Consider the following 19,670-nt stretch of genomic DNA (forward strand, 5'->3'; position numbering starts at 1 on the left):
ATGCCATTCAATGCAATTCAATAACAATTTAGACTACCTTTACATACAAATGCAAGAAAGCCAGAGGATGGTCTTACGGTGATTTTAAGCCCATTCAAACCTTTTTTTTGTCACATTCAGCAATCATCTCCTCACAACAAGCTAACTGCCCATTCCGGGAGTACTCTAGTCTGTAAAACAAATCCGTCTCTGAAAACAAACAAAGCGAAACCCTGTGTGGAGTTTCTCTCAGAATACTGAAGGGAATGTTGAGCTACCTCCCTGTTTGTTTCGTTTGGTCTTTGGTTAAAATATAATGTACATCGTTTTGGAAAAAAAAACTCTGCTAATACATTTAAATATAAACATAAATATAGCCGCAAACGGCAATGGCGGGCCCGAGCACCTGCGGGCCGCAACCCGTGACATTTCGGAATCCAACAAAGCACCAACATGGTGCGTTTGTGAAATGTACATATTTGATGCGTGTGCTATTTGTTTTTGTATTTTATTTTCTGCCACATGTACTTGCTTGGCCAGGTGGGGGCGCAATGCAAGGCAGGCCCATTGGGTGTCATCATAATCATAATATATATTAACCTGAGAAATTTCAGACCATTAATTTTAAGCAAAGAACATTTCTGATACACTTTTTGATTGGCCACATGTTGGTGCTATGTTAGGCATGGAAATTACACATGTGAATATCATCACAATAATGATATCCAAACTTTCAGATCAATCACTTAAGGCATTGTCCATTTCTGACACATTTCCTGCTTGACCAGGTGGTGGCGCTATGCCAGGCAGGCCTATTGGGTGTCTGGATATCATCATAATCATAATATCTATTAACCTGAGAAGTTTCAGACCATTTATTCAAAGCATAGAGCATTTCTGGCACATTTCCTGCTTGGCCAGATGGTGGCGCTATGCTAGGCATGTGAATTGCACATGTGAATATCATCACAATAATATCCAATATTTTATAAAGTTTCAGATTAATCAGTTAAGGCATCGTCCATTTCTGGCACATTTCCTGCTTGGCCAGGTGGTGGCGCTATGCCAGGCAGGCCCATTGGGTGTCTGGATATCATCATAATCATCTATTAACCTGAGAAGTTTCAGACCATTCATTCAATACACTGTGACTTTATGATACATTTCCTGTTTATGTGGTGAGATATTAAAACCATAATATATTTCAACATATCAAAAATCCCTTCACAATTTAACATCAGCAACATCTTGGCATAATGTTTGCCAAATTTCACATGAATCTGACAAACCGTCTAGGATCAGTATGTTCAAATTGACCTTGTGACATCAGTGTAATTGTCATTCTTTATGTTGCCAGTTGGTGGCGCTATGCCAAACATGCATTATGGGCATGTGAATATTATCATTGACATGGTATTCAATGACCTGTGAAATGTAAAACATTTCAAGCCATGCATGGTGAATCATGTCACATTTGTTGTTTGTTGTTTGTGTCGAACGAAATTGCCATTTCGTCCAATTACAACATATCAAAAAAAGGCTTCACAATTTAAACATCTTGGCGTCATGTATGCCAACTTTCACATGAGTCGGATCAACCGTCTAGGAGGAGTACGTTAAAATTGATCATGTCCACAATGCACAAAATTTCAATTACATGTTAATTAACATGGCATGTTAATACAAAAATTGTTTGTTTTTGGGAGTTACATACACCCACCAAATTTGGTCTGTGTATCTACAACGATATGCCAACCACAAGTCACAGTGACATAAGGGGGCGCAATGGAGTTCCTGGGCAACGCCCGGTGCCAAGCTTTTGTCCCTGTCTATTCACTGTACCACTTGATGTGTGTGCCAAATTTCATGCGTTTTCACCCATGGGAAGCACCTTTTTTGGGATCACAATTCAGCACATATTTCATCACATATTAGTCTGCACAAAATCCCAAATACCTCACTTCCTGTTGGGCGTGGCTAATGCATTGTACATACGAAAGTTGTTCAACTTGGGGAGATACAGACACCTACCAAATTTGGTGTGTGTAGCTGAAAGTATATGCCCACCACGGGATCAGTCACCTAAGGGGGCGTAAGGGGGCGCTAGCGAGTCCCTGGGCCATGCCCGGGGCCAAGCTTTTGTACCTAGCTGCTTTGTGTGACACCTGATGTGTGTGTCAAATTTCAAGCCTTTTCGATTATGTTAACCTCCTCAACATTATGCCAACCACGAGATCAGTCACCTAAGGGGGCGCTAGCGAGTCCCTGGGCCACGCCCGGGGTCAAGCTCTTGTACCTAACTGCGATGCGTGACACCTGGGGGGTATTCCATCAACCTCGCTAATGAAGGCGGCGCTTAACAGAAATAGCCTGGCTTGAACTAGCGTAGACCTTCACTTGGGGCTGAAGCCGTTCCATTAACTCAAGCTAGCGACATCTTGGCCTCGTTTATTCAAGCGAGGTTTAGTTCAGCTACATCTCTGCTCGTGCACGAGGTAGAAAAGTAGACCAAAACAGTAGATTGACAAAAAGACGGTATATGTCGTAAAATTAAGACAATACTAGATGATTTCTGTTCGATAGGCAAGCGCCATCTACAGGATTTTCATCGAAAGTCATCAAATTTAACATCGAGAGAAAAAATAGATTGCCTACAGAAATTAGAGAATAATGAAAGCATAGCCTACATTTAAAACAACAATGCTAATGGTTTGAAATCAATTGCGAGTTTGATTGGCTTCACTCTTGAACACATAGACTAGCCTACAGTCTATGCTTGAACAAAACGAGTGAATGAATAAATAGTATAAACTCAAAAACAACTTTGGCATATATTCAAAACTATCTATAGCCTACGTTCTTATATTAAAAGAGTTCACTCCAAATTATTGTCTAGGTGGTCATAAAATAAATTAGTATCAACATAATAGCCTATTGTCTCCCATAAGTCCCAAAGTGTTTGAAATAAAATGATCTGAAATGCAATGGCTTTCAGTTCAATTTATGCCTAGTTTTTGATCTGTGTAACACACAGTTGATTTGACATTCATGAACAATCGTCGACACATGAAGCAGTTTTAATTATTAGCTGCCTAGGCTACAGAATAATTATCCTTTGGCTTGTATCAGATATAATATAGCCCACTGGCAATTTGTCACTGAACAGCCAAATGTGCATGACCCTTTATCAGCAGTAGACATATGTCTTTCATCAAAGATTATAACTAAAAATGCCATCAAGGTGATAAACAATGTAGCCTTAATACTTCGTATGGGAAGCGAACCTGCGAACACGCAAGAATGTAATTCCTTTCCTATACCGTCTCGCTGCACGTTACACCACCACCGAACGTAAGTGACGTAGAGTAGCACGATTCCTAGAACCACACGCATGTGAAGTTAAAACATGTTTAATCATATAATCTTCATACATTCTTTGGAGGTAGTGAATGTGTAAATCCATGCTTGGTGCACTGTCGGAAAAAAAAAACATTTCTATAGGCCTACTACTTCTATTTTAGAAGTTGTAGGCTAGGTGATCTAACCACAGGTTGACGGAACCATCTTTTTGGACTCGTTTTCCGACTGATTGTTTTTTTTGCAACACAGCTTAATTTAGCTTGAAAGTTAACCTGCTATGGAGCAGGTTAGTTCTGTGGCATAGATTCCCATGGTTACCAAGCTGGGATTCACGTTAACCTCATTAATGGAACGGAATTCTCACTAAAATTAGCGAGACTTATCGAAATAAGCCAGGTTTGGCCTTTAGCGAGGTGTGTGCCAAATTTCAAGAGTTTTAGACCATGTTAACCACCTCAAAAACAGGAAAGCAAAAAAAGTAGAATAACAATAATAATACTCAATAATAATAATAATAATAATAATAATAATCCTTACAAAAACAATAGGGCCTTGCGCCCTTCGGGTGCTCGGGTCCTAAATATAAACAGTTGCAACTTCCTGCGTAATTGCTGACTGAGTCAACATGAGTGCACGGTGTGGAAGTGTGATTGCAGCATGCGAGATTTGTTAGAAGGTGTCAGGAGAGGAGTTGAAATGTGAAAGCATGTGACTGAGTGTACATAGTGTAGTTACTCTATAAGTGTGTTGTTTGTAAACAGTAAGGACTGTTTCGGCAGGAGATCAACCTGGGCCAGTTAACCCTGGAGGCGCTGTTGGACATGAACGACGAGCAGGTGTGCGAGACCCTGCAGAAGTTTGGTGCCAACGTGGAGGAGTGTGCCCGCCTCAACGCCTCGCTCTCCTGCCTCCGCAGTGCCCACAAGTCAGGTGAGACGCCTCAGCAAGCCAACCCAGTGTGCCGTAAGATCTTCCTTAAAGATGCTGTAGCTTACTTTTTAGCATGGCTTGACAGCTGGTGCCAGACTTTTGCCAGTTCAGGGATCCATCCATTAAAGCAACATTATGCAGGATTTGAAGAAAATATGGCAATATAGGTAGTTAGTTTCTATTTCTATTAAGTTTTTTAAAAATATTTTGTCATTTATCAGTGACAACTTTGCTGTTGTTGATGTTTACATGGCACATTTTGCTTTCAGTTAACTAGATGTTGATAAAAAAAAACTCAGGGCTTAAAGTGTCAGACGTAAGCTGGTATGCTTACGATGTGAAAATAGGCAATGAGACTACAGTATATATGACGTCCTCATAAATGTCTAATAACTTAAGGCACAGACATTGTTATTGCTTTAAGCCCTGGAAACTACATAGCATCTCTGCTTTAATTAGTCATAAGCTGACTTTTACCAACTCATTTTGGCCTGTCTTTTAAATAGTATGGTGTTGAAGGGTTGTGTGTATGGCAGGTTGTGTATTTGTGTATTCCCTGGCAAGCGAATAGACTTAGAACAAACATATAGTCACTTAATGACCCACAATAGTCCCAGAATGGAATATTTTGTCAGTTTTTAACCCCACTTGTCTCTGTAAAGGATAGTGTGTGAAGGGCTAAAGTAGAAAACGCCAATGATGTGTGAATGTGGCAGGGAACTTGGTGCTTAAATGGAAAATTCTGCCCCCCAGTGGCATAAAGTAGAAATGCTACAAATCTGCTCAGTATTTACATTACAGTTGTTGTTATGGGTTTCTCACATTACATGAAAAAATAGCTTCAAGGTAACAACAGAAAAAAACATAGTAATCAATAATTCAAAACAATGGGTCACATAATTGAGTTCACAGAAATAATGAATGAAATAATAAACAATTAAATGGTTTCATAACAAGCCATTAGAATATAAAGCCATAGAATATAAACAGTTGCCATAGAATATAAACAGTTGCACATATTGACAAACGTTGACGATAACATTTATATGCTTTTTATAATGGTGAAAATAAACCATTTATTTCAACATAGCATATTTGCCCCATAAGGTTACACTGTAGAGTCATCTGACGTAGGTATCTAACATGGCAGAGTTGGCCAAACTCTCTCTCTATACGCCTCTGAGAGAGATATAGCTGTAGCCTACAGGGCTGATAACTTTTGTTTTATCCTCTTCTTCTCCCCAGTTTCGATGCGTAGATGTGAGTTGTTACTGTGCAGTATTCAGGTATAAAAGAATGAAATACAGAATGACATAGGGTCTCTATGGCTGGCTTACACCGCCATCTTGGTCTAATAATCTACAGGCCATATTTTAACCAACTCTCCCTTATATTCGAATAAAAAAGCAGCATCACTAATGGAAGATAGGTTAATTTATTTTGCTCTGAAGGAAAATAGGCATGTAACCCATCTGGGGGTAGTGTACACACATACACTATGAGTAGTCAGCTCACCAGGAGCACTCTCTCTCTCACACACACACACACACACACACACACACACACACACACACACACACACACACACACACACACACACACACACACACACACACCTAAAGCAATGGGCAGCCCTTGATAGACCCGCATCTTTCAGGGATTGAACAGGCCAACAAGTCTTATTCCCTAACCAGAAGGCATTGGATGATCAAATAAAAATGAGATTGTAACCACTCTAACACTGGTATTGCCTGTGTGGAGCAGTCATCACATAAGACCAGAACCAGAACAAGAACCTGCTCGGAGTTTCCTGAGTAATCCTCATTTAATAATCACTCAAATTGCCCTTATATTTACAGCTACAAGTCTCTGTAGCTCTACAAGTGTCTGTGTTGTACTTTACCCAAATACTCCCACAAACTATTATTTGTATTTACTGTGATCATAGTGCTAAAAGTTAGCTTATAGCACCTGTGCATGACTTCTCATAAGTAAATTGGCAATTGTCATACTATGGCTCTGTCTTCAGACTGGTGCTGTGTGTGCCGCTGTAGTTTCTGACAGCACATCAAAAGCTGCTGGAAGTTTAGCATGGATAGAGGAGCTAGCCTGTTAGGACACTTGCTGTTCTCACACAGGTCTACAGGTAACAGTGGTGTAGTTGTACTCTATAATAGTTGCCAAGACTGCGGACTGGAACAATATAATTGGCCCACATATCTTTCCTGATCATCTTTATCACAGCCTCACATGTCTGAGATGTGGTGGCCAACATACAGTAGGTTGACATTTCAACGTTTAGAACTAGAAAAGCCTTTGAGATGCCCGAACTCAGTTTCATGGTACACGGTTGTTATTGCATATGTCTGTCAAGTCACCATTTCATTGGTTAACCCGGAAGAGTGAAAATGGAACAAGCACTGCCTCTTGTGACAGGTGTACTGTATGTATCCCTGCTCTCTGTGATTTTGCTCAGTCAGTACCTTTAATCACCTGGGGGTGGCAGTCTAGTACCATGCTATTTGCACAAGAGGTAGTTTGGTAACCATGTTTGATAATGATTTTCTCCCATTTCTTTCCTGGAATGAAATGAATCTTTAGAGGACAAAGTCATGAACAGCCTCACAGTCATTAAACTAGCTAACTTCCTAATTTTAATAAGTTAAAAGTTTGATATTCGGTGGGTGAATAAAATCTTGGACGTGTTCCTGTTCGCTTACAAGGCACTTGCTCTGCTCTATGAGGATTTCAGGGAATATATTTTACTGTCAGGCCATTGAATAATTGTTTATGAAAATGCCTGACAGTATATCAAGTTGTGTACAAACCACAGAAATCCTACATCTTAGAAATCCTACATCTCTAAACTACATCTTAGTTACGAGGGGGCATTTCAACAGTCAAACACTGAGTTTTTAATGTGCTCAGTTTATAAAGAATTATTGTCCTGTCATATCAATCAGTCTGTTTACATTTGCTTATTTGGGTGGCATCTGCACTGAAAAGATTATTTTCTTTGAAAATACCAGAGGAATGTATATCCTCAAAACTATTTCTAATTTAACCTTACCACTGGATTTACTGTATTGTCGGAATTATGACTGAGTTATTTAGTCATCCAAATTCAATTATATCGCAAGACTTCTTTACAGTCTAAATCCTCAACAGATAATTATTCAGTTCCAAGTGCACTTTTGACAGCTGAATTTATTCAAACTTACAATGCAGAGACAATGACTCTGTTCCAATCCGTGTACTTCTGTCAGTACACTTTAATGAAGTGCGCTATGTGCATGTTCTTACTCGCATAGTGTGTGAATTTCAATAGGGTAGGGTCGTCTCAAATCAAACACCAACTCCGGACACTTAACAGAAATGACTATCGTAACATTTGAACATACCATTACTGGTGTTCTAGTTCGAAGGTACTTGTGCACTCATATTAGGTATTGTAAGTACAGAAGTATGTGAATTGGAACACAGCCAATATCACATAGGCTAGTGATAAGGGGAAAGCTAGACTTGTACTATATTAAGGGAATAAATTCCTCAGCTGGAGTAGTCCAAACCCATTTGTACTGTCAGTATTCTTTTACACATATCTGTCGCTCCCCTTCCACCCCTCCAGCATGTTCTTACTGAGCCTCTTCCCTGGCCTCCCCCCACTTCCTCCAACCTCCTCTTCCTCCTCCGCGTCTCCGCTGGAGTTCGGCTCTGTGTTATCAGCCTCCGACTCTAAAGTGATTTATTAAGCCTGGAGCCATGGATGAGCCTCCTCCTGGCGTTCGAGTCGAGGTCGGCGTGACGGCTCCAGCACAGCAGCAGTAACCACAGCAGCAATCGTAGCAGTAGTAGCAGGAGCAGCGGTAGTGTGGCTGTTGATTTTGTTACAGGCTGGCTGTAGATGGCCCTAAGAGATGGCCAGAGGATGAATGAAAGACTGAATGAAAGTGAAAAAAGAACGAAAGAAAGAAAGAAACAAAGTAACAAAGAAAGAAAGAATGAAAGACTGCACAGGCGGCAAAGGGTGGAAAAAAGAAAGTAAGATAGAAAGAAGGAGTGAACAAGGTAAAAGAAAGAATGAATGAATAAAATAATGGTGAAAGTAGAAATTAATTAAGAAATAGTTAAACATAGTTAGACAGTTAGGCTAGTGGTGATCAGGCCAAAAAAAAGACAGAGAAAGAGTGGGAGAGAGAAAGCGAAAGGACAGACAGAGAGCAAGAGAGTGAGAAAGAAAGTTTGACTAGGTGATAATTGTGATGCATGGCCTCCAGATGAGAAGATTGGAAGAAAGAAAGAAAGAAAGACAGAAAGAGAGAGAATGAACAAGAGAGAGAGAGAAGGTTAGGCCAGCTGATGATGGTTGGGTAAGCCCTGTACGGATGAGGTGGAAGAAAAAAGACAAACAGAAAGAGAGAGAGAGAGAGAGAGAGAGAGAAATAGAAGAAAGACAGAGAAAGAAGGGTAGGGAGGTTGATGGTGGTCAGGCATGCCCTCTATACATGAGAATAGTGTAAGGCTGACCTGTGTGGACTGCATTGTTACAGCTCTGTGTGTGTGTGTGTGGGGGATACACCGGAGTGCTTCTAGTAGCACACACTTCATCGTTCTGCTCGGTGCTCTTCTACCTTTCTCTCTCTCTCTCTCTCTCTCTTGCTCTCTCTGTCTGTTCTTCCCCTTCATTTACTTGCATTTTCCTTCTTTCTCTTTCTGTCTTTTCTCCCACACACAGACACACACACACACACACACACACACACTCACATCACATGTCTCTGTCTTTTTGACCCAACCCCTCCTGTTGTTGTCCTGCTTGACTCTTTGAGATTGCTCTCACTGACAGCCAGTGGACATTGGCCTGCAAATTAGCCCTCTGCCATTTCTTCCTTCTTTCTTTCTGTACCTCTCACTCTTCTCTCCCCCCCCCCCAATCCCTACCCATCCACCAACCCCCCCCCCACACACACACACACACACACACACACATACTTCCCGCTTCGCTGGGATAACTTTCACGGACAGGCGGACAGTGTACAAGGGCTTCCAAATGGGATAATTGCACATGGCCTGAGGGAGGTGTGAACATAACAGTAGAAATAACACCCTATGTGCTCCAGCTAAACATGAAGAAAACAGTCTCCTAATTAAACCTCTCCTTTTCTCAGACACACAAACACCTTCCTCACTGTTTTTAGGCCTTTAGATCTCAAAATGTATTTGTGCTGCAAGGGAAAATGGTCTTTTGGGAAATTTGCCATTTTTAATGAACCTTGTGTGATTCCCATAAAGTTTTTCAGTGCCGTAACAGGCAAATTGAGTTGTATTATAAATCCCCAATTATTGTTTAATGATTGTAAATATTCTTAGAAGTTTTGGTGCCATTTGACTCTATAGGCACAAATTACGACTCAGTGAAACAGATAGCTAGAACAAAATAAACATGAATACAAAATCATATTCTCTTGTTCTCTGCAGCTCTTTTGAAATCATTTGTGATGATTAAAAAATACAAATATGATTTGACGGGAAGACTATTGTTTTTCAGCTTAAAACCTGAGATTGAGGTTGTTAGCCTAATTGTTAATTTTTGCTAAAGTAAGCTATAAAAGACATTTGTGAGCTTATTTAAACTGATGGATAATTACGTAGAAGCATAAAGTGTAACTCTCGCCGAAATGCAACTAAGGGTCTTTTTGTGAATGTACCTGAATCAAACTTTCATTTAAAAGCATAATTAGGACGGAAGCACCACTTTTAAGACCATGACCATATTGTCGTTTTCTGGTCAAATTACATTTTCAATGGGAGTGCTAGGGGCACTACTATTTTGATGCGATCATACTATGACACTACTAAGCTTACAAATACTAAGCTTACAAATGCATTTTAAACATCCTAGACACGTCGTGTGGTGTAACTGTGACGCCTCATATAGACAAATGGGGCAATTATCAGCCTTACCCAGTGGACGGGTAGCAAGCCTTAGTGCAGTGAGCTGATGAGTCTCTGAGCTCGCTAACAACCTCTCGGTGTCCAGTTCACCTTCCATGGGGCAGGGACTTGCCACCCGTGCCACCAGTCACCCTGTGCTGACACCGCTAATGATGCCGGGATCTTGGGCATAACGAGTAGTAGAGCCCCCCCACCCCCCCCCCCCCCCCCACACACACACACACACACATGCACACTCCCTTATGCTTCTGGATGTATGTGCGCGAGAATGGCTAGTCATTAAAATAGCAGGCAAGACCTTCTTTCATCGTCTTCGAGCTGCTGAATTTTGTAACTGGAGTTGAATGTCAATGATGGAATTAGAGGGCAGAAAGGGTCAGCAATAGAATCCTCTTGTACATTTACACACCTTGTTCTATTAAATCCACGTCAGTCATTTCATTTTTGGCCTCAAAATGTCTGGACCATTCCCGACTAGAGTGTTTTGCTGATATTCGTTCAAATGTACTGAGGGCTGATAAAGAAAAAAAAAGAAAAAGAAAAACGCTAAGGCAAACATTCAGTTTGATTTGTTTATTTGGGTGGCATCTTATTGGGTTTGTTATCATACTCGTTCACTGCCGCTCATAACTGAAAGTGCAGAAAGATAAACAGCTGCTCTAATGCAGAAATGCTCTTTATATGGTTGACCCCTGCAGTCAGTGTCATGGTATGGTAAAGCAGGGTAACATATACAGCGTCCACAGTGGGTTATTCAACGAGGCAGATAGTAGGATGAGCCCTAAGGCGTCTTTAATGTGTGGTAATCAGTAAATAAAAGGCTTTGCCTACACAATATTAGTTAGTTAATTAATAATGTCATTATCATTAATCTCCCTGTCAGAGTCCTACACTGCCCCCGGAACATATGGCTCAGCAATGAATAACTAAAGTACACTATAAATAACTGCCTTTTGACTGCCGAACATTAGCTATTGCAACAAAAGCTGCCACAAACAGGCCATTACTGGCAGAACTGAGAGAACAATGGCGGAACGCCGTGGACAGGTCCTTTCACAACGCTCTAGAGTTCTCTGGCCTGGAACTCTGCCAAGTGCTGCTGCGGTCTGCTTCAGGGACTAAAGAGATTCACAAACAATGCAAACACCCACCTGGTCATGTTCCTTTGTGTCGGTTGCAGGGTATTAATTGGTGCACTCTTGAAGTTGCACTAAATATAGCTCCTTTTGTTTCATTACTTACACTTAAGTTCATTTAAAAAGCAGGAGCTAGCAGGACATTTTGTAGAAGAGTAGAATTTCTCCACACAAACATGCCAATCAGTGCAGCCAAGTGAATATATTGGTTACTATACATCACACCCCAACACTGTGTTTTTAGCTATCAGATCTGTTCTCGGTCAAGTAAGGGATACCACGTGTTGTGATTTTAACATAAGGCTCTTTATTTTGAGTGACTGCACAAACATTTACTCTTTATACTCTGTAATAGCCTTCTTTATATGAGACAGAGTCAGCTGCAGATCATTGAGCATAAACTAATAATAACGTCAATATACTGTGATGAGTATGAGTTATTATTACATATATATAATAAATAATATATATTTATTCTTTGCACTGTTACATAACTAACCAAATACATCAAGTTAGAGAAGGCGCTAATGAAAGAGTAATATTGGTTTACTCAGGTGCCGTTCAAATGTCAGACTGGGCTTCCTCCCCTTTCTTCATTATTGCTTTGAATTCTCTGTGGCTCACTCTCTTTTTCAAAGAAGAATGCTGCCCAGGATTGTCAGGCGGTAATGGCGTTTCAACTGAAGTCTTCTTCCCCCTCAAACATTCGAGTCACTCGGCTCCACAGGGTAACGACTACCTAATGAATAGGCAACGTGTCTGAGTCGCCATGGAACTTTCCTCTAATGTGTCAGGCGAGTGGGTATGTGCGGAACTTTGAATGTGGAGTGGCTTGTTTGTCATCCACTCAGGCTAATTAAAAATGCCTCTCTGTGCATCATCAACCTGGGGGCGTCACCATCTGAGAAGAGTACTCCAAGACTCCTCACTCTGCCCCCAGGTTTTGGTCAAGGGTTAGGGGGACGGAGGCTTGCTGTGGTGTGGTTTGTGTGGTGTGGGGTAAGGCTACTTATCTTCGAAAGACTCTCCCCTAAAGCTTGTCAGCATATTGTATGGTGGAACTTGTAGTGTGTCGTTCTCGGGTGCTAGAGAGCTCTTGATGCCCATCCACACACATGGATGCATGCATACAACTCAACACCACACAGTACTGCAGGACCGCTGCTCCCCAACCCCTGTTACATGTACGTACACACATTGAGGAACTGTCTGTTGTAGTTGAGGTCTAGTTATGTGAATGATCATAAGACGTGTGGTACAAATCCAGACAAATCTGAGGTGTCCTCCCTGACATGTTCATTAGAAAAAACAACTTGGGGTTTCTAGATTGTTCTATCAAAGTCTCATCCTCAGAGATATATCTTTACAAATGTTCTGCTTAATGCATCCCAGATCGTCAGATCGCTAGAAAGATCATCACACCTACCAATGCTTGCTTTGTTTTTACATTTTACTTCAACGTTTTTCAAAATTCATGTGAATGCTCTGTTAGTGCTAAAAGCAAGCAGGGCACAGTGTCTTTTGAAATGGTCAAAGGGTGACACACTAATTGAAAGGGAGTTCACAAAGACCCGGCTGTTTGTATAAGATAAGAGTGGTCCAGGGTCACGCTTAAGCATTAGAGTGTGTAGGGAACTGCATGAAAGATGATGCTTTTGTGAGCGTGAGAGTGATGTATTAAAAAAAGAGGCTCAAAGAACCACTATTAGTGAGTCCGTAACAAACTCTCGTATTTGAGTTGAACATCATTATCCTCGTAATTAATGGTGTCCATATGTGAGATGCTGATTAACCCTTATGCTTAGAGTGAAAGGGGTGTCTTGAAAACTTTATTTTGAAATGGAAGCATTTTTGAAATAGGAAAAGTGCCTAGTTATGCCTGTTGTTTTTAATTCATGGTGACAAGAGATGTAAACTTGCTTTATTTCTCTCTCAAAGAACAACTTGAGGATGACAAATTTCACGCTAATGGAGGTGAAGTACTTCTACTCTGTCTAGAATGTTCTTTAATGTATGCATATTTTAGTTAGTGTAATGCATGTGTCATAGCCTGGCAACCACGACCATCGCTCTCAGTCTATTTCACTTCAGCCTTCTTTCAATTCATCTCATGTCCAGTTGGATGGTTTGCTGTCGTGATGTCTTTGTTCAGTGAAGCCAGTGGCAGTTCTTGCTCTAGGGGGGGTCATCAGAAATCGCCTTTTGGTGGCAAAGTCTAGTCAGGGTTTCACCCACCCCCTGGATGGTCATTTTAAGTGAAGGGTGCTGCTCTATATTCATTTGCCCTAGAGCACCAAGAGAACTGGACATGTCACTGAGCAAAGCTTGATCCTGCTTTGTACTAAGTGCCCTTACGAGGAAAAACTTCTGCAAGTAAAGTTTATCCACAAGTACTTCTTAGCATATTATCACTAACTCCCGTTGCATTTTTAGTTGGTATATGCATGTATATAATATTAATTCTACACTAGGAAAGAAGAGTAGTTGTCCGCACACTGCAATCTCCCAGAAGAACTACATTTATTGAGTTAAAAACATAATGTACTCATGCCTGATGAAGACCCTGGTGGGTCGAAACATTGCGTTATATTTTTAATTCAATAAATTTAGTTCTTCTGGGAGATTGCAGTGTGCGGACAACTACTTTTCTTTCCTTGATAAGCCTTTTTGTCCTGCACCTGGCCTCAGTGAGGTGGGATGTGCATACAATTACTTTTAAAAGAACTTCACTAATTATACACTAGCCGGTAGCCATAGTACACTAGCCATAGTGTACAAATACACTATACTTCCAATGAAGTAAATATACTTTCAATTTATTAGGCTATTGGACTTAGTATTTAGTAGGCTACTCTAAGGACACTTATTGTAAAGTCCAGAGATGTATGTACTGTGTACTGTGTGTACTGTGTACAATGTTCATGTAATGCAGTGCATGGGCTAACATTGCTGTTCCTGACTTGCTCTCCTCCTCACCTTTCCCTGCTCTGCTGTGACTGATATGATCAGTGTTGATACAGTGCTCAGTCCATTTTCACTTACTGTGTTCCTGGTATTCTGCCCCTTGTCTTTCCTCTCCTCTCTTCTTATTTGCCTTTCATGTCCTTCTGCCTTCACTCCTCCTCTCCCTTCTCCTCTCATCTCATCTGTTGTCCTTGACTCTTTTCTCCTCCTGTCTGTTCCTCTCCTCTCCTATGCTCTCCTGTGCTCCTCCCCCTGCTCTCTTTTCTTCACCTCTCCTCTCCCCCTTTTCTCCCATCATATATTGTCCTCACCTCTATTCTACTATCATCTGCTTTCTCTTCCTCTCTTCCCCATCATCTCCTCTCCTCTCTTTCTCCTCCCCCTCTCCACTCATCTCCCCTTCTCTTATCCCCTTTCCTCTCCTCTTTCTCCCACCTCCTCCTCTTCCTCTCCTCTCCTCTCCCCCTGTCCTCTCCTACGATCCCTCACTCCATGTCACAGGAAGCACACAGGTCAAGCAGGACTGGTCCATTCAGTGGCCGACAAGCGAATCTGGGAAGGAGAACAACCCGGCGTGCCAGCCGGAGCCCAGCCAGTGGATCAGGCTTCAGCTCTCCCAGAGCCCCAAGGTCCAGTCCAAATACAACCAGCACCACCAGCAGCACCTGTGCCACAGCCCCCAGGGCTTGGCGCCGGCACTGACGCCCTCGTCCTCCTCCCAGGCTGACCGGCTGACGGTGGACGCCCACGCAGGCCTCTTTCCCTCGCTGGACTCGGGCTACCGCTCGCTGCCACCATCGCCGCGCCAGCGCCACTTTGCCCACACACCGCCGCGGACACCGCTAGTGGTCAACGCCAGCATGACGCCGCCTGGCACACCGCCCATGCGCCGGCGGAACAAGGTGATGAAGGCGCCGGTGACGCCACCGCTGTCCGGACGCAAGCTCATCCACCTGTTGCCCGGCTTCAGCACACTCCACCGCAGCAAGTCGCACGAGTTCCAACTGGGCAACCGCATTGATGATATGCAGACGCCAAAGTGAGTCAGCCACACACACACTCACACACATAAAACAGAAACATACAAACCGACACTAACACACACACACACACACACACACACACACATACACAAAGCACAAACGTAAACACACACACACACACACACACACACACACACACACACACATACACACACACACAGAGAGAGAGAAGTTCCAGAACAGTAATCCAGCCATTATATGCCAGCTAAAGCCAAATCTCCTCAAACTAACAAACTACCTTGATTCAATAATAGAGAGGAGATCATCATTTCGAAAACATTTTACTTGGCTGCCAAGGTGATGCATGGCTTGCAGTTAACCCCGTGATGTGCACAAGGTCTCCTGCTGTAGGGGGATCGGCAATGACATAAATAACACTGTTGATAACACTATGCAAGTAAGTGTTGCAGTGTTTCCCACAGAATTGAATTCCATTTGTGGTGGTTGGTTTGCAGAATTAACTTGAATACAACAGCTTTTAACAATTAGCACAGTGTGGTTATGATTCTAACCAGATTTAAGCACAATTTAGTACAACCTGGAAAATCATTGTGTGGTGGTCAATGTTGATATTGTGGTGGGCCGCCACAAATAAGTCAATGTATAGGAAACACTGTGTTGTATTATAGCACGTTCGAGCACTTTCCCTGAGTATTGCTTACATACTGCATGAGGTTACACCCAATATTTTGTCCCTATTCTTCTTAGATTCCTAAATGACACTGATCTTTGCACTTAGAGGCCTTAAACATAGAACTTCATTGGTCTGGTAATAAAAACAGCCATTGGTAACTTTGAATACTGATAATCAAAGTAATCAGAGCATGGCTTAAAAAAGAACTTAATATGATATTTTGTTACTTTCATAAGTATCTCATAGGCGTACACTCCTCAGGAAGCTAATTCCGCGTTGCAGTGCAGTGCTCTGATAGTCTAACCTGATTTCAGAATGCATCACCACGTTTGAGAAGAAGCGTCCGTCCGTAGAGATAAGCAGGACTCAGCCAGAGCTGTGCACTTGGCACAATGTTCATCTGATTAGTCTCCAGTTACAGTGGACAGAGTTAGAGGTCCGCAGTTGGAAGATAGTCAGGAAAGGCACACAAACACACACACACACACACACACACACACACACACACACACACACACACACACACATCGCAAGCACGCATACACACAGACAGAAACACACACTCTCTCTAATAGCACCTGTTAACTGTGTGCACCTGTTACTGTAATGAGATTTCATACTTACAAACACACCTGCATGTGTGAGAGTGTGTGACCTTGTTGACATTTGCCTCTATACACACATGCACAAAAACACACACACACACGCACACGCATACACACACACAGATGCAGATTCACTTATCGCATTGGTAATTATGGGCCAGTATCATCTCATGGCATTAGATAAATGACTTTTATTATTCTGCCAGGGGTGGGCTGAGGAGGAGGGGAATGTTTGAGGGGAACAGGGCCATGTGTGCTGCTTTGTATATGCATTCGCATGAGTGAGTGTGTGTGTGTGGGTGTGTGTGTGTGTATGTAGGTGTGTGTGTTTGTGTTTGCGTACATGTGTTTGTGTGTGAGTGTGCTTGAGTGTGTATTTGTGTGTGTTTTGTGTGTGTTAGTGAGTGTGTGTGTGTGTGTGCTATTGCGGAGTGGATAAGCACTGCTCAGAATGGGATCAAACAGCATTAGAGAATTGATTACCGGTCCCAGAGCCCTGATAGACCACAGACACAGGACTTCAGCTTCTAATCAATGACAAGATGCCTGGAAATGTTGGAACTCATCATGGTTGAATCAGCAGACCACTGGTCCACCCCCGCCCCACTCTTTGACGCATGTGGACTCATTCTCCCCCTCTATTGTGTGCCGGTCGTTTTGGTTTGGAGGACATGAAAGACTCTCGAAGCTTGTTTTCTCTCCCTGCTTCTCTCTAATAGTTTTGGGATTCTGTTTTGCTGTTAACTTCTTAAAGAAAGAATGTATAGCATTACTGCTGAGAGAGTGTTTGCTGTTTGTGTTTTTTTTTGTTGTTTATGTTTGAATTGTGGAGGAGCATGTTGGAAGTGGTTAATGTTAGGTAAATTGTTGCATAGTCAGATCAGTGAAGAAGCTATCCTTGTTATCTGAAGATGCAAACTGTTGCCATCATCGTGCTCTGAGGTGCTTATTTATACAGTCTCTCTTTGGACTTCTTTTTGGACCAAAACACTCCTATTGACATTTATTTGGCATAACTTTCTATTGACAACCAAACACACACACACACACACACACACACACACACACACACACACACACTACATTTATTCACAACGGATAAAAGTGAATTTGAAATGGTAACATTTACATTACGAAGGAGAAAGAAAAAAATATTTTCATTACATTACCAAATCTGAAAACAAACCCTTAGTAATTTGCCTTATGATACTGTGTGGACTTGCTTGAACTCACCCTTCCCTCCTTTCCCTTAGAGACTGTCTTTATGAGTCTCCCCTAGCCACACGAATGAACGAACGAGTCATCAGTAGTCTACCCATTCCTCGCCTAATTATCCCACTGCATACATTGATCAGGGATTAACCTTTGACCCCCTGCACACATTCCCCGCTAATGAGAAACCCTCGCTGGAGTGAAAAGGACCCGACGTTTTCTCGCCTCTTCAGACTGCAGATTCCGTGAGCCTCTTGCGTTTGCATGCCTACTTCACTACATGCCTGATGAGGATGTGCATGCTGACGGATTGACTTCAGTGTCTCTCAGCCCAGAGCTCACCAAGCCCAGGCAGGCCCTCTCCTTTGTCTGTGTGGTGCTGGGTTAGGATAGGTATGACTGTCATTTTTAGATGTTTTTAAATGAACCTCAGAAATCTGGTTACTCTCTCAAGGATTTCTCCAGCTGCCTTTCATGTATGTGTGTGTGTGTGTGCATGTGTGTGTGTGTGTGTGTGTGTGTGTGTGTGTGTGTGTGTGTGTGTGTGTGTGTGTGTGTGTGTGTGTGTGTCTGTGGCATTGTTGAGGTGCACTATTGTGGAAGGAGCTTTGTCAAGGGAAGGGGAAATTTGAAGTGAGGGTTGCTTGACAACTGTGTTGTTGTTCTTGATGGGATTCTTTCTTTTTTGGTTTAGCATAGGGGATTTGCCAAAGAAGGGAACAGCATGTGAGGATATACAAATTTCCATTCTCTGTAATTTGCACAATCAACAACTGCACCTATGTGTTAGTGAGGGGACATGTGAGCATGTGTATATGTATGTTTTTGTGTGTGTGTGTGTGTGTGTGTGTGTGTGTGTGTGTGTGTGTCTGTCTGTCTGTCTGTCTGTGGCTGTGCTTTTGCAGTGTGTGTGTGTGTGTGTGTGTGTGAATGCAGTTTATGCCTGTGTGTGGACACATATCTGACAGACTGCTGCAGTGGCTGCTGGAACCAGTAGCTAAGGGGTTTGGAAACTCTGTGAATCTGGAGAGAGATGGCGGTGGACTCGGTGACAGTTGGACAGATGGTGCTGGTGTATGTCTCCGGTGTTTCTTGCTGTCGACAGAGCTGCTTGACAGCCAGCCTGCAATTAGCATCTGCTTCCCTACTTAATGAATTGCTCCGTCCATTCACAACAGTTCGTCAATGGGCAACATAAGGATCTTTATGTTTCAGCAGATGCTATTCATAGGCCTTGGTGCTGAGTGGAAGGTCTTTTTTGAGTCAGTCACATCAGAGGATGTGTGATGATGGATCTTTTTATAGGGGCTAAAATGGAATATTATTAAGATTATTATGTGCGTTCATGTGTGAAAAATTGTCGTCATCACGTAGATGGAAGATGTTGGATAGGGGTATTTGTACAGAAATTCTGACGTAGTGAATTTGCTCCACATTTGAGCATTCAGGATGTGTGTGGATTGTTGGTTAAGCATATTTAATGATAGCCAGACCTCATTCAGTATATTTCCAATTCCACATTAAAAACAACAGTAACTAGCACCAGCAGCACAGTTGATCATGACTGAAAGAGTTTTCTTGAAAGAGAAGGGAGACAACAAGGAGAAATGGTCTGAAGTGAATGAACGTCAGGAGATTGTTGTGATTTATAGGTCTATATTTAATTTCACTTTTACAGTATAATAGTTTCTAACCTGATAGATCTTGTAATTTAAGTAGTGTGTGTCAGCAGTGTAGTTTTATGTATCCTCTTTTCTGCAACCGATGTCGAGCTGGGGCATAACCTTGTCACGGTCATCGCAATATCCTGAAATGGTGTCCAATTTATGGCATTAATCCTGAAGAGTTTTCT

General features: G+C 42.1%; 1 protein-coding gene across 4 annotated transcripts in view; it reads left to right on the forward strand.

Annotated features, from left to right (window-relative positions):
• Positions 1 to 19,670, forward strand: part of ksr2 (kinase suppressor of ras 2) — a 92,855-nt gene that overhangs the window by 12,400 nt on the left and 60,785 nt on the right. For 3 of the 4 annotated variants that reach the window (XM_042101681.1, XM_042101680.1, XM_042101682.1), the window contains exons 3-5: positions 4,119 to 4,269; positions 13,299 to 13,334; positions 14,826 to 15,363. In XM_042101681.1, coding sequence (XP_041957615.1) covers positions 4,119 to 4,269; positions 13,299 to 13,334; positions 14,826 to 15,363 — 725 coding nt within the window. The remainder of the gene's footprint in view (positions 1 to 4,118; positions 4,270 to 13,298; positions 13,335 to 14,825; positions 15,364 to 19,670) is intronic. The other variant, XM_042101683.1, reaches the window with a different exon arrangement.

The sequence above is a fragment of the Alosa sapidissima genome, chromosome 8 (genome assembly GCF_018492685.1).
Source record: "Alosa sapidissima isolate fAloSap1 chromosome 8, fAloSap1.pri, whole genome shotgun sequence".
Taxonomy (NCBI): domain Eukaryota; kingdom Metazoa; phylum Chordata; class Actinopteri; order Clupeiformes; family Clupeidae; genus Alosa; species Alosa sapidissima.